General features: G+C 40.8%; 1 protein-coding gene across 2 annotated transcripts in view; it reads right to left on the reverse strand.

The window, feature by feature from the left end:
* Window positions 1-265: 265 nt before the first annotated feature.
* LOC147121911 (dual specificity protein phosphatase CDC14A-like) overlaps window positions 266-14,307 on the reverse strand; it is a 170,727-nt gene continuing 156,685 nt past the window's right edge. For both annotated transcript variants that reach the window (XM_085982485.1, XM_085982483.1), the window contains 2 exons: window positions 13,098-13,416; window positions 266-2,350 (listed from right to left, as the gene is read on the reverse strand). In XM_085982485.1, the coding sequence (XP_085838611.1) occupies window positions 2,321-2,350; window positions 13,098-13,416 (349 nt within the window). In that variant the 3' untranslated portion in view covers window positions 266-2,320. The remainder of the gene's footprint in view (window positions 2,351-13,097; window positions 13,417-14,307) is intronic.

The following is a 14,307-nucleotide window of genomic DNA, read 5'->3' on the forward strand; positions in this document are numbered from 1 at the left end:
AAGGCAAGTAGATGGAGTTAAGATACAGATCAGCCATGATCTAACTGAATGGCGGAACAAGCTCGAGGGGCCGAGTGGCCTACTCCAGTTCCTATTAGGCAAGCAGTTATAAAGGATGCAGGGTACTATACCTCATTAAATTATATGAATATTAAACATTCATATTGCAATTATCTCCAGGCAGCTCAACCTACACAATGAAATTCTACACAGTTGCCAACAGTATACAGTGCTAATGAAGCAGTAAAAGTAAACACAGGACACATTTACTTAATATTTGAAATGAAACTTTAATTATTTGGGTACAATTAAAAAAAAGGAATACTGGCCTATAGTTAGGAAGTTAAGCATAAACATTTTAAAAACACCTTCATACACGGCATGAAAAATATATGCGCTTTTAAGCTCTATATCTTCCAAACATATTTTTCAAGAGGTAGAATCTTGACAATACATTTCTGCTGCCCACATGTACTGTTAAAATGTACAACCATCATTTCAAACAGCAAACAGATTACAAGTTGAGAAAGTATTCTATAAACAAACTCTCCACAATGATTCCTTTGACAGCTGCAATTATATTAAAATAGTTTTTAATATATTGATAACACTACAAACAAGATTTTGCTCGAGTTCATTTACAAAATATTTCTTTAAAACACTTAGCTATTTAAAAAAATCAAAGACTTTGCCTTACACATCCCAACTGACCATCTGGTTGGTTTAAAACATCAGTTTACTGTATTTTTCTTAAGTATCTTTACAAATAGCTGTGTCACTTTATCAATTAAAGTCATTTATTTCTGAATATGGACATTTCATTTATAAACTTTCTATTATTGAAAAAATATACAATCCTGTCAAAAACAACTTTCATATTTTGAATTATACAGTTCAAAAGGGAGGATTAAAGAAAGTTACTTTTGAATTATATTGCCATTACCTGAATGGTACTTTTACTAAAGCACTGAAATGTTAATACATTACAACATCTGGGATGAACAGGCCAAGCACAATACTTTTATTTAGGATACCAAATATATATCTATCAAAGTGAAAAATTAAAATTTTATAAAACTGACCTTGGAACCAAAAATAAATCTAAGTTGACTTTGCATACAAGTGTCAAATTTCACACCTTACATTAAAACTAGTAGCTGTACATTTACATTTGTCTCAAGTGATTTTTATATTATAACTGTAGAGTTCAAAACACTACCAGGTCTTACCCTGTAAAGGTATGAGTTGTAAAATCAGCTTATTCCTTTAAAAGTTGTAAATAACTGTCTTTTGTAATTAAAATATAATTATAATCAGAAATCTTTTTTATTTTATATTTTGTGTTCTTATTCCAGTGCTCTCCTAAAAATATTACAATAGAATAAACCTTCACTGTAATTTCTGACCATCTAATTTGGGATCATGGTTTAATGATGCTCAGATTTAATTTTATTTCCTACTCTAAATCCCATCCTTCCTTCTCCATTCCAATGCCTCTGATCACTGGGTTTCCCTTACATAGCCTGAAGGTTGCAGCAGTTTGGACAATGGATTTTCTCTCAGCCTCCATTAATGCTTCTGTAAGCTGATCACGGTGCTTCTCCAGGCACAAGATGGGCATATTGTTGGCACACAATGCTCCATTAAGTAACTTGGCCAGAGCTGGTGATAATCATCCAATATGAGCGCAGGGAAGTGCAGGTGACAGCTGAAACTGGAACTCAAACTTGTATCTCCTGGGGTTGAGAAACAAAGTCTCCACTGCTACAGCTACTGGGTAGCCATTTCTGGCTGTGAAAGAGGTACAGAACCATCTCTCTCTACATTCCCCTTGCTGTAATGCACCTTTTAAATGGCTCATTAGGTATAACAAAAGCATTGTATAGGATTACCATATTCCCAAAGCTCAACTTTTGTTTAGGATGTCGAAGGGTTCTTGAGAAGAACCCTTCTTCTTCTTTTATAAAGTCTTGCCTTATTTGCAGCTATTCAGCTGCCAGGCATCACTTGTTAGCTCATGTTAGTTAAATTCCCATAAATAACAGTGCAGCAAAAAAATAGAACTGGTCATTAACTGGAATCTTCTAGTTTAAGCAATACTTTTGATTTATCAGCTCTCAATACTTGATGCAAGCTGCAGTCATAAAGGCAGAAAAGTCCTTCTTGAAGTATTGCCAATGCAATGCAGCAATAACTGGCCCGTTACAAATCCTTAAACATTAAGGTTGCCTAGTTTCTAGCCCAGGAATATTAGTCTTCACTTCAGTTTCCTTGCTTTTTCAGCCACAATGTTTTCCATTTTCAGCGAAGTAGTGATGCTTTAGTACTGAACATATTCAGACTGAAGTGACTGCAAGAGAAAAATAACCTCAGCTAAGAACATTTAAATTTATATTGGATGTTACAGGAAAATTTAAAAGCAGCCAACGGTGTTCCAATAAAACCAATGTACTGTACATAAAAAACAGAATCAGTCAACTCTTCGAATAAACGTCAAGAATGTTAGCGGCTCTCCTTATTGCTCAGTGAGTAGCTAACCTCATGCAGACCAGGAAGGTCCAACGCTTGATCGCTGGTGTCATTGACTCTCAGCCAGGTTAAGTGGTAGGGGTGCAGTACAGCCTCAGTGCCCTGTATAGAATTATTGGCAGAGGGGGCAGGGGAATTAGAGAAGGGGGAATAGTTCCTGCTCCTGAGTCATTCAGCATTCTCTGCTGGAGGTGCACATAGGATTTGGACAAGGAAAAGATAGGACTCAGCTTTGATATCTCCACAGTCAAATAACTTATTGATACTCAACATCCAGTCTCACATGGCTACTTGGGTACTCTGGGGGGGTACCTGATAACTGTGGAATCATACCCCAGCAAGGAGTCAATACCTTCAGCAGAGAGGGGGAAAGGAAGAAAAATAAGAAGGGGGAGGGGTAAGACAGAATACCAATTAAGTGGATCTAGTTAATTTAGTTGCATTTACTGGTTATGTACATCCTTTGTAATTAAATCTAAATCTGAGCAATTAGAGCTTCACTGCATTTTTACAGGGTTTCTGAACGACACACCATCATGCTCATTAATGACCAAAACTTAACAACTTCCTCTTAAACAGGAACAGATTTGCTTCGCTTTAGTAGTCTTCCTCATTCACTGAATACAGTTCATCCTCCAAGCACAAGCAAACAAATTTATAGTCTGACAAAAAAAATTAGCATTTTTTTGTCTATTGTATAATGGATTATTTATTTCTTGCTGGTAACAGCAAACAGGATTAAAATTGTTAAGTGTTCCCTGTCTCTGCAAGCTGCAGAGAGTATAAACAATACAGTAGTCCGATACGCTGAAGGTATTTTTTTTATTCGTTCATAGGATGTGGGCATCGCTGGCAAGGCCAGCATTTATTGCCCATCCCTAGTTGCCCTCGAGAAGGTGGTGGTGAACCGCCTTCTTGAACTGCTGCAGTCAGTGTGGTGAAGGTACTCTCACAGTGCTGTTAGGGAGGGAGTTCCAGGATTTTGACCCAGCGACGATGAAGGAACGGTGATATACTTCCAAGTCAGGATAGTGTGCCTTGGAGGGGAACTTGGTGGTGTGGTGTTATCATACACCTGCTGCCCTTGTCCTTCTAGATGGTAGAGGTCGCGGGTTTGGGAGGTGCTGCCGAAGAAACCTTGGCAAGTTGCTGCAGTGCATCTTGTAGATGGTACACACTGCAGCCACAGTCCACCGGTGGTGGAGGGAGTGAATGTTTAAGGTGGTGGATGAGGTGCCAATCAAGCGGGCTGCTTTGTCTTGGATGGTGTCAAGCTTCTTGAGTACTGTTGGAGCTGCACTCATCCAGGCAAGTGGAGAGTATTCCATCACACTTCTGACTTGTGCCTTGCAGATAGTGCAAAAGCTTTGGGGAGTCAGGAGGTGAGACACTCGCTGCAGAATACCCAGCCTCTGACCTGCTCTGGTTGCTACAGTATTTATGTGGCTGGTCCATTTAAGTTTCTGGTCAATGGTGACCCCCAGGATGTTGATAGTGGGGGGATTCGGCAATGGTAATGCCATTGAATGTCAAAAGCCGGTGATTAGACACTTGCTTTTTGGAGATAGTAATTGCCTGGCACTTAAGTGGCAGGTAACATTCACGCCACACATCAGCCCAAGCCTGAATACAGTCCAGGTCTTGCTGCATGCGGGCATGGACTGCTTCATTATCTGAGGAGTTGCGCATGGCACTGAACACTGTGCAGTCATCAGCGGACATTCCCACTTCTGACCTTATGATGGAGGGAAGGTCATTGATGAAGCAGCTGAAGATGGTTGGGTCTAGGACACTGCCCTGAGGAACTCCTGAAGTGATGTCCTGGCGCTGTGATGATTGACCTCCAACCACCATAACCATCTTCCTTTGTGCTAGGTATGACTCCAACCAGAGGAGAATTCTCCACCCCCCCCTCCCCCCCCACCGCCTCCCATTGACTTCAGTTTTACTAGGGCTCCTTGATGCCACACTCAGTCAAATGCTGCCTTGATGTCAAGGGTAGTCACGCTCACCTCACTTCTGGAATTCAGCTCTTTTGTCCATGTTCGGACCAAGGCTGTAATGAGGTCTGGAGCCGAATGGCGTCAGTGAGCAGGTTATTGGTGAACAAGTGCTGCTTGACAGCACTGTCGGCGACACCTTCCATCACTTTGCTGATGATTGAGAGTAGACTGATGGGGCAGTAATTGGTCAGATTGGATTTGTCCTGCTTTTTGTGGACAGGACATACCTGGGCAGTTTTCCACATTGTCAGATAGATGCCAGTGTTATAGCTGTACTGGAACAGCTTGGCTAGAGGTGCGGCTAGTTTAGGAGCACAAGTCTTCAGCACGACAGCCGGGATGTTGTCGAGGTCCACAGCCTTTGCTGTATCCAGTGCACTCCGCCGTTTCTTGAGATCACGTGGAGTGAGTCGAGTTGTCTGAAGACTGGCTTCTGTGGTGGTGGGGACCTCAGGAGGAAGCCGATATGGATCATTCACTCGGCACTTCTGGCCGAAGATGGTTGCAAACAGTTCAGCTTTGTCTTTTGCACTCATGTGCTGGGCTCCACCATCATTGAGGATGGGGATATTCATGGAGCCTCCTCCTCCTCCTCCCGTTAGTTGTTTAATTGTCCACCACCATTCACGACTGGATGTGGCAGGACGTCAGAGCTTTGATCTGATCCGTTGACTGTGGGATCACTTAGCTCTGTCTATAGCATGCTGCTTCCGCTTTTTAGCATGCTTGTAGTCCTGTGTTGTAGCTTCCCCATGTTGCACTGCATTTTTAGGTATGCCTGGTGCTGCTCCTGGCATGTTCTTCTACACTCCTCATTGAACCAGGGTTGGTCCACTGGCTTGATGGTAATGGTAGAATGAGGGATATGCTGGGCCATGAGGTTACAGATTATGGTGGAATACAATTCTGCTGCTGCTGATGGCCCACAGCGCCTCATGAATGCCCAGTTTTGAGCTGCTAGATCTGTTCTGAATCTATCCCATTTAGCACGGTGGTAATGCCACACAACACGATGGAGGGTATCCTCAGCGTGAAGACGGGGCTTCGTCTCCACAATGACTGTGCGGTGGTCACTGCTACCAATACTGTCATGGACAGATGCATCTGCGACAAGTAGATTGGTGAGGACGAGGTATGTGCTGGAGGCTGTTCATTTGGGAAACACCAGGGTTAAATATGCTAATGTCTGTTGAGTACAGAAACATTAGTGTCAGTCCATCTAGCAGCATTCCAGATAGCTAGCTGTCTGCACAAGAGTTAATTTTCTGCAATCACAGGTTGATCAGTGGTTGGCTTCTCAGAAAGGGGTCAAGTTATTCAACTCAACCATTCTACGTGATTAAAACGATCCCCATGGACGTCAAAGACAAACGTTTGACTGACTGCTATATCCAAGGTGAAGATGTGAGTCAGATTGGGGCGGGGGCGAGAATCTATGATTATTTGTAGTCCCTTTGAAGAACAAGCTCTGTATCCAGGAGCTTCTGATTGTGCACTTACACTTGGCTACCTGCATTCAGTTCACTAAGGCCATCAGGGGTACAAATCTACAAAAGGCTCCATGGTACAATATATAGTTATATATGTAGCAAGCGTTTTTCACTGGCTAATTTTATGTTGAGGATTAGCACAAGAGAAGTCTTTAACATGGAGGGGAATACTAAAGTTTGTAATTACTGCAAGTGTTTCATTTCATATAAATGCAAGTCTTTTTTTTTCATAGAATCATAGAATGATACAGCACAGAAGGAGGCCATTTATATTGGGTGCGTTCATTTAAAGGTTTATGTTCAATAAAACTTGTCTTGTGTTATAGCCTGAAGCACAGTCTGGTGATGATTATTCTTCTGGCTACCAGTCAAGGACAACATGAAATGGCACATAATACATCAAGTAAACCTTAGTACAGTTACAAGGGTTCACTGTTTGACCTCTGGGTATTGCTAAGCTTATGTATCTATTGATCATTTAAAGTCACACAATGGCTTGCAGGGACGCAAAGTGTGCTCACGGGAATGGGCAGTGATGCTGAACAGAAGGAAAATAGCTAATGCAAAAACCCAAACATGTAACACAAAGCACGAGAACCATTACAATGAAGATAGATCATTAACATTCCTTCTATTCTCTTACATATAAATGAATTCTACTGAAGTAGTACAGCAAGTGGAAGGTGGGAAAGTTGAGCCCAATTGGAACCACAGAAATGAGATAACAGATGACAATACTTGATGACAACACTTTTACAAAGTATTAAGACAACTCTATGTAGCTGCCTTGCAAGTAGAGCCAAGAGAAACTCTTCACCTATTTAGCAGCGAGGTGGCCATGAAGTAGAGTAAATCTTCAACTGTAGATATTGATCACTGAAATAAATCCTATAACCCATTTAACTAGTTATTGTTTGGTAATGGATTTACCCAAGGTTTACTGTCAAACAAACCAAAAGGCTGCCTCAACTTTCAGTCTCTCTTAGTCCTGGAAGGAAGTTCTTAGTACAGGAAGCAAAGATTCTTCAAAGAAAATCGTACCTTCCATAAAGAAAGTACACAGGGGAAAGTAACACCTGGACACTTTCCAGTGATAAATTAGCACAAAAGTTTAGAAAAATCGACAGAGATGGTCGTAGTGTGCATCTGAATGTCAGATGATACTGGAAGTGGGGCCTTCAGTGACTTCACGCTCTGCACAGAGTTAGTTTTGAAAGTGAGGAAATGCAAAGAACTCAGATATGACCTGACAAAGTTTAAGTCTCAAGTAAACATTACTGAATGAGCGAAAGGTTTCATGCCATATTGTAACAGGTCTAATGTATAAAGTAGTGCTGTCCAATACATTAGTCACTGGCCATGTGGCGAACTGGGAATCCAGATGTGGTTAACTGCACTTTTGACGCATGTGCACTTTAACCTTTTTGTGCGTTTGTTGATAAAATGGCAAGGCACAAAGCAGAGTGCGAGAGTGGTTTTTGGTCATTGTGTGGGCTTTACTTTCTTGGTTATTGCTTATTGGTTATCTGCTAAAATGGTGGGTACCACAGGCTTAATAACCATGGAAATACCAGCAACATTGTATGGAAAGGCGAGCTGTCATCATAGTCAACTTGATCAATTGGAATAACCCCTCCAGGCCAGCAGAAGAAAGCAAGTACAACCAATAAGGAACAGCTCCTACAGGTCACATCATGGCAAGGGGCAACCTGTTCTTGTTCTGTAGTTTCTTTCTATCGTAACATCCCTCTTGATCTTTTCTATTAGTGCTATTTCCGTGGTTAACTTCATCAATGAAAACTGAGGCAACGCATCAATTCAGTATCCCTGCCATGTCAATTTCATCTCCTGTGAGTTTATCTTGCTCATCCCTTAGTAACCTTATTCTAGTTCTCCTTTTGTTACTTATATGCCTATAGAGCAGGTTATTTCTTTTTATATTCTTTTGATATTTTTCATTTCATATTTCCTCTTTGCCTTCCTAATTGTCTTTTTATCTCTGTCCTAAGCTCATTATATTTGATTTTATCATCCTCCCTTTTATTGTTTATGTAGTTTGAGTATGCCTTTTTCTTTAGATTCAATTTTATCCTCACCTCTATTTATCCATTGCATCTCATTTGTGGTTAGTTTCTTATTTTTTGGTGGAATATATTTCTCCTGGACCCTACCGATCTCTCATTTAAATATTGCCCTCTGTTGTTCTACTTCTGCCAATATTTTTCTCCAGTTTAATTCCCTTAGCTCCATTCTCATTCTATCACTTTGGTCTTTGTACTATATCTTTCTCTCAACCATTACCTTAAGCCTTATCATATTGTGATCACAACACCTTTGATGTTCTCCCACGCTTACATCTCTTATCTGCTCCAGTTAATTTTCCATTACTAGGTCCAGCAGTGCTTCCTCCCTTGTTGGGTTTCTTGCACATTGAGTCAGAAGAGTCTTGTACACACTATAAAAACTCAATCCCCTTCTGCCCTTTCACTCTCTCTCCTTGCTAGTTTATTTGGGAGAAAGTGAAATCATCCCTGACTATGATTCTGCTTATCTATCACATACTTTCATAATTTAACACATTTCTACTATATCGCCCCGTAATCTGTGTTGTTCCAATGAAAAAGAGACCCAAATTTTCCAAGTCTTTCTTTATATTTGATTTCCTCATACCAGGAAGCATCCTAGTGAAGCAGCATTGTACCCTCTCAATTTACTTTTTATAGCGTGGAGTCCAGTACAGTACTCTGAGGCCGTAAGCTTTTATATAGGCTCATCACTACCTCTTATTTTTTATATTCTATACCTAGAGTTAAAACTTTGAATTCTATTAGCATTTTTTACAGTCTTGCAAAGCCACGGTGCTGCCTTTAATGTTGTGAATCAGTAACTCTAAATGTATTCACTTTCATAGCACCAAGCCTACTTCCAGAGTATAATTACTGCTCTTATTTTTTTTAACCAAAATGCATCACCTCACACTTACTGACATTGATTTCCACCTGTCATTTTTTAAGCCCATTTCCCATCTTATCAAGATCAATTTGCAGTTTATTTTTGTCTTCTAAAGAACAAAGAATATGTTGGTATCATCTGCAAATTTTGACAGCACTCCCTCGAGGCCTACATTCAATCCATTGAAACATAGAAGATAGGAGCAGGAGTAGGCCATTCGGCCCCTCGAGCCTGCTCCGCCATTCAATGCGATCATGGCTGATCATCCAAGTTCCGTACCCGGTCCCTGCTTTCTCCCCATACCCCTTGATCCCTTTGGCCTTAAGAAATATATTCAACTCCTTCGTGAATATATTTAATGTATTGGCCTCTACTGCCTTCTGTGGTAGAGAATTCCATAGGTTCACCACTCTCTGGGTGAAGAAATTCCTCCTCATTTCTGTCCTAAAAGGCTTACCCCTTACCCTTAGACTGTGACCCCTGGTTCTGGACTCCCCGACCATCGGGAACATCCTCCCTGCATCTAGTCAGTCCAGTCCTGCCAGAATTTTATAAGTTTCAATGAGATCCCCTCTCATTCTTCTGAACTCCAGTGAGTACAAGCCCAATCGTCCCAATCTCTCCTCATACGTCATTCCTGCCATCCCAGGTATCAGCCTGGTGAATCTTCGCTGAACTCCTTCCATGGCAAGAACATCCTTCCTCAGATAAGGCGACCAAAACTGCACACAATACTCAAGATGTAGTCTCACCAAGGCCCTGTACAACTGCAGCAAGACATCCTTGTTCCTGTACTCAAACCCTCTCGCTATGAAGGCCAACATACCATTTGCCTTCTTAACCGCCTGCTGCACCTGCATGCTTACCTTCAGCGACTGGTGCACAAGGACACCCAGGTCTCGTTGCACTTCCCCTTCTCCCAATCTATTGCCATTCAGATAATAATCTGCCTTCCTGTTTTTGCCACCAAAGTGGATAACCTCACATTTATCCACATTATGTTGCATTTACCATGCTTCTCCCCAATCACCCAACCTGTCCAAATCATCCTGTAGTTTCTCGGCATCCTCCTCACAGCACACACGACCACCCAGCTTTGTGTCGTCTGCAAATTTGGAGATATTACATCTAGTTCCCTTGTCTAGATCATTAATATATATTGTGAATAGCTGGGGTCCAAGGACCGATCCCTGCGGTACCCCACTAGTCACTGCCTGCCACTCGGAAAAAGACCCGTTTATTCCAACTCTCTGCTTTCTATCTGCCAACCAGTTCTCTATCCAAGTCAATACCTTGCCCCCAATCCCATGTGCCTTAACTTTACACGCTAATCTCTTATGCGGGACCTTATCGAAAGCCTTCTGAAAGTCCAAATACACCACATCCACTGGTTCTCCCTTATCTATTTTACTAGTTACATCCTCAAAAAATTCCAGTAGATTAGTCAAGCACGATTTACCTTTTGTAAATCCATGTTGACTTTGTCCGATCCTGTCACTGTTTTCCAAGTGCTCTGCTATTACATCTTTTATAATAGACTCTAGCATTTTCCCCACTACCGATGTCAGGCTTACCGGTCTGTAATTCCCCATTTTCTCTCTACCACCTTTTTTGAATAGTGGGGTAACATTAGCTACCCTCCAATCCATGTGTACTGTTCCAGATTCAATCAAATGTTGGAAGATGATCAGCAATGCATCTACTATTTCTAGGGCCACTTCCTTAAGTACCCTAGGCTGTAGATTATCAGGCCCTGGGGATTTATCGGCCTTCAATCCCATCAATTTCCCTAACACCATTTCCCTACAAATACTGATTTCTTTCAGTTCAGTTGATATACACAGTAGCCTGGGGTTTCCGCTAGGGGCACTATCGGGAAAATTACTGAATTTAAACTGTATTTAAACTAGTTGCTGCAGCAGGAGAAACAGACCTGGGTCAAGGGCTTCAACTGACTACTGGTCACTGTAGGTCAGGCGATTAATGCTGAATTCACGTGATCACAGGTGCCTGTGCGCCCGAGATTCTGGGCGCAATGTGATGAAACCCACAATCGTCGGAAACTCACCTTTCAGCCCTGGGTGTGTGGCCAATATTGTGGGTGTGGACTGCTTTGGGTGAAGGGGCCTTTGAAGCAGCGTAAAAGATCACTGATACTGCAGCATCAAGTGGTTGAGCGTAAGTCACCCTTAAAATTCCACAATGTACAGCACTTGATTCCGCCCAGATTAAGCTGTTATCTAGGTGGAAATCATGTGGAAACTCCAGGCCAGGCCAGAACAGAAGTGAAACCTGAGGGATACCACTACCCACTTCCAATCACTCGAGGTCCCTCTTCAACTCCTACTAAAACAGAGGCTATAATGCATGAAAAGCAAAGTAGAAGCGTCTTCACAAATAACATTTTCAAAAGCCTAGTAAGTTACTAGATAAAAATGATAAATTATGATAAGTGGAATTTTGTTTCCAGTGGAAAACATTCTGCTGCTCATAATGGTGGTAAAGAACAAACAGAGGTGTCAAGCCATAAGCCTTATACACAAGGGAGACCATAGATCACGTCTACCATGAGGTTGAAGGCTTAAAACATATGAATAATGAACTGCTTTTTTTTCTGGAATAAGAATGAACGAGGAAGAAAAATGTGATGCAAAACAAGAAAAAGTATGACTTAGAACATGTGTGAAATTATTTTAAACATCTACAGTGCATGACTTTCTAGTAATCAACTACTGTAATTGTGGTAAACCACTGTTTGTATTCCACTGTGTACATGCCTGTACATGCCTCGGCTGACTCCTCCCACGAATCCAGGTATAAAGGTGACTGCTCCACAGCCCCTTTGTATTCTGGACCGGTCGACCACTCGAGGCACACCTTCATTCTCTTGTTAATAAAAGCCTGTTAATTACTCGCTTAATCTCAGTCTTTTGAGTTATTGATAGCGCATCAGTAATCAACTACCTTAATCTGCAGTAATGTTGCATTTAATCTTGGGAACAACTTTCCACAGCATCATGAACTGACAAACTGCCCACCCTTTATTTTATATATTAGTAGTACATACATATGGAATGATTTGAAGATAGCATTATATTTTGGGGGTTTAAGATTGTCAAAGCGTTCAAGCAGTTTGAAGTGGTTAATCCAACATTTGATTACTGCCTTATAATCACTCTGGCAACCATAGTTCCCTGAAAAATGAGTTGCATACATTTTCTTTCGATCAGAACTACATCTGCAGGAGATAGCTCAACATGATAAAAGGACAATTTAATGCAAGATATTTCTTTTTTTCTTGAATTGAGTGGGTCTCTGCAAACCTATTTGCATCCAGTTAGTACATTTAGACTGTCATGCTTGATCTTCAATGTGCAAAGACAATTGTCTAAAACAGCTTCGCGAGGCAGAATATACAACACAAATATCTCAATTAAATTATGTGGGTACTGCCTGGGTGCCTAACACTACCTGCAGTTATTCTGTTTAAAGAGAGAAAAATGTAATTTAATTTCCCTCTTATTAAAAATAAGGTCTGAAATACTGTGAAATAAAGCTATAACTGCGATAGTGAGATTGTCAGAAATAGTTGAAACCAAGCAGAATAAACTGTCTAAGAGAAGTAAAACTATTAATTGTTACCCTGAAACTATTAATCGTTACCCTGAAACCCCCACTCACCAATTTTGTCCATTCTCCCAAAGGCATCAACTCTTTACTGGGGTGCACATACATGGATTTCAGGAGTCCTCCGCTATCTCATCCACGTGCGAGCCTTGGATGATGAGTGTTAGCAGGCTATTTGATTTCAGAGGCATCACAGTGGAACCCAATTCTGTCCTGACTAATATCCACACTTCCAGCAGTAGTCACTGGACAATAATCAGGAGTGGAAATTTTTGCCAATTATAGTACCCTCATTGCTGCTTTGGCTGATATCAGTTAACCCATCACAGACCTGGGAATTCTGACAAATATATTCCTTATAAAATACAATTATGTTTGATACAGTGAGCATTGGTATAGCCACTCTACATACAAGATCCCATTCTACCTCAATAAATGGCAAAATGATAAACACCCTTTATGACAGCTCGGAAGGCGCAAGAGCACGTAAACTTACAGGGTGTGAACGGCTTAGGTATCGCATGGTGGCAGGACCGAGGCCACTGCAGGTGGATCTACAGCTGTAATCATCCTTCGGGCTGGTACAAGTATTGATGGGGACATTGCAGGCAGTGCCACTGTTGCATTTGCTGTGGTAGTTGTTGTTCAGTTCATGGTAATATCTCGCAGGAAGCTGCGAGCTGCTATACAGCTGGTTGGAGGAATAACCAGGTGTAAAACTTGTCCTAGGAGTTGATGTCATAGCGTTCTCAGTTTCATCAGGGGCAGCATAGAGATTCCCTAGTGAACTGCCTAGCCTGGAGTTTATGGAGAAGCTAAATGGAAAACAGACAATGGGGAAACAGGACATAATGTACATGGAAAAAAAACATGCAATTATGAAGAAACAAAAATGCCATGCACGTGGAAAAATCTTTCAAATATACTTTTGCATGCTAAAAAGTGGTCTCATTAAATTTATTCATCAACATTTTAGGCTCTTAAAAATAATTAAGTTCAATAACTGTACATGCAGGTCACTATTGTGTACATTTCAAGTGTTAAGTCTTACCATTTAACAGTCACATTATGACAACTCATACTAGAAATATGGTTTCTAGAAAAACGCAATGACAGCCATTCATGCATTAATAAGATCTACAGCTAGTCAAAGTAAATCCATCTTGTAAGAAAACTGTTGCAACTTGCACGAACAACATTTAAGGGAAAAACAAAGTTCAGCAATTTAAAAACATATCCTAAAGGTGATTTGGATTTTATTTTTGCAATTGTCCTTAATACTCAATATGGGCGCACTGCTGAGTTTAATACAGCAAGAGTCTTACAAATTGTGAGCTGCTAAACAACTCAAATGCTGCTACGGAAAAACCCAGGGCACAATAAGGAGATGTTCAAATTGAGAACCACTGACCAAAGCCAAAATCAGGTTAACTGGAGCAAGGGCCTGACCAAACCAATAAACTTCAAACAAAAAATTAAAACCTTGCTGATGGTCTGGAAGCATTCATTGATTACTTTTGTAAACTTGAAAGCTCTCAAAAGGTGAAACTGACATCTAAACTTTACAAAACAAGCTTTACAAAAGATCAAAAGAGAGAACATTAAATATGAAAGGATCAATAAATAAATGATTCATAAACTTCCATGATGAAACTGCTGTTGAAAATATGAGGGATAAAAAAATTGAACTATACTTCCAGAATTTT

Source organism: Somniosus microcephalus, chromosome 3, assembly GCF_052327205.1.
Source record: "Somniosus microcephalus isolate GS21.2 chromosome 3, FLI_Smic_1.0, whole genome shotgun sequence".
In the NCBI taxonomy this organism is placed as follows: Eukaryota; Metazoa; Chordata; class Chondrichthyes; order Squaliformes; family Somniosidae; genus Somniosus; species Somniosus microcephalus.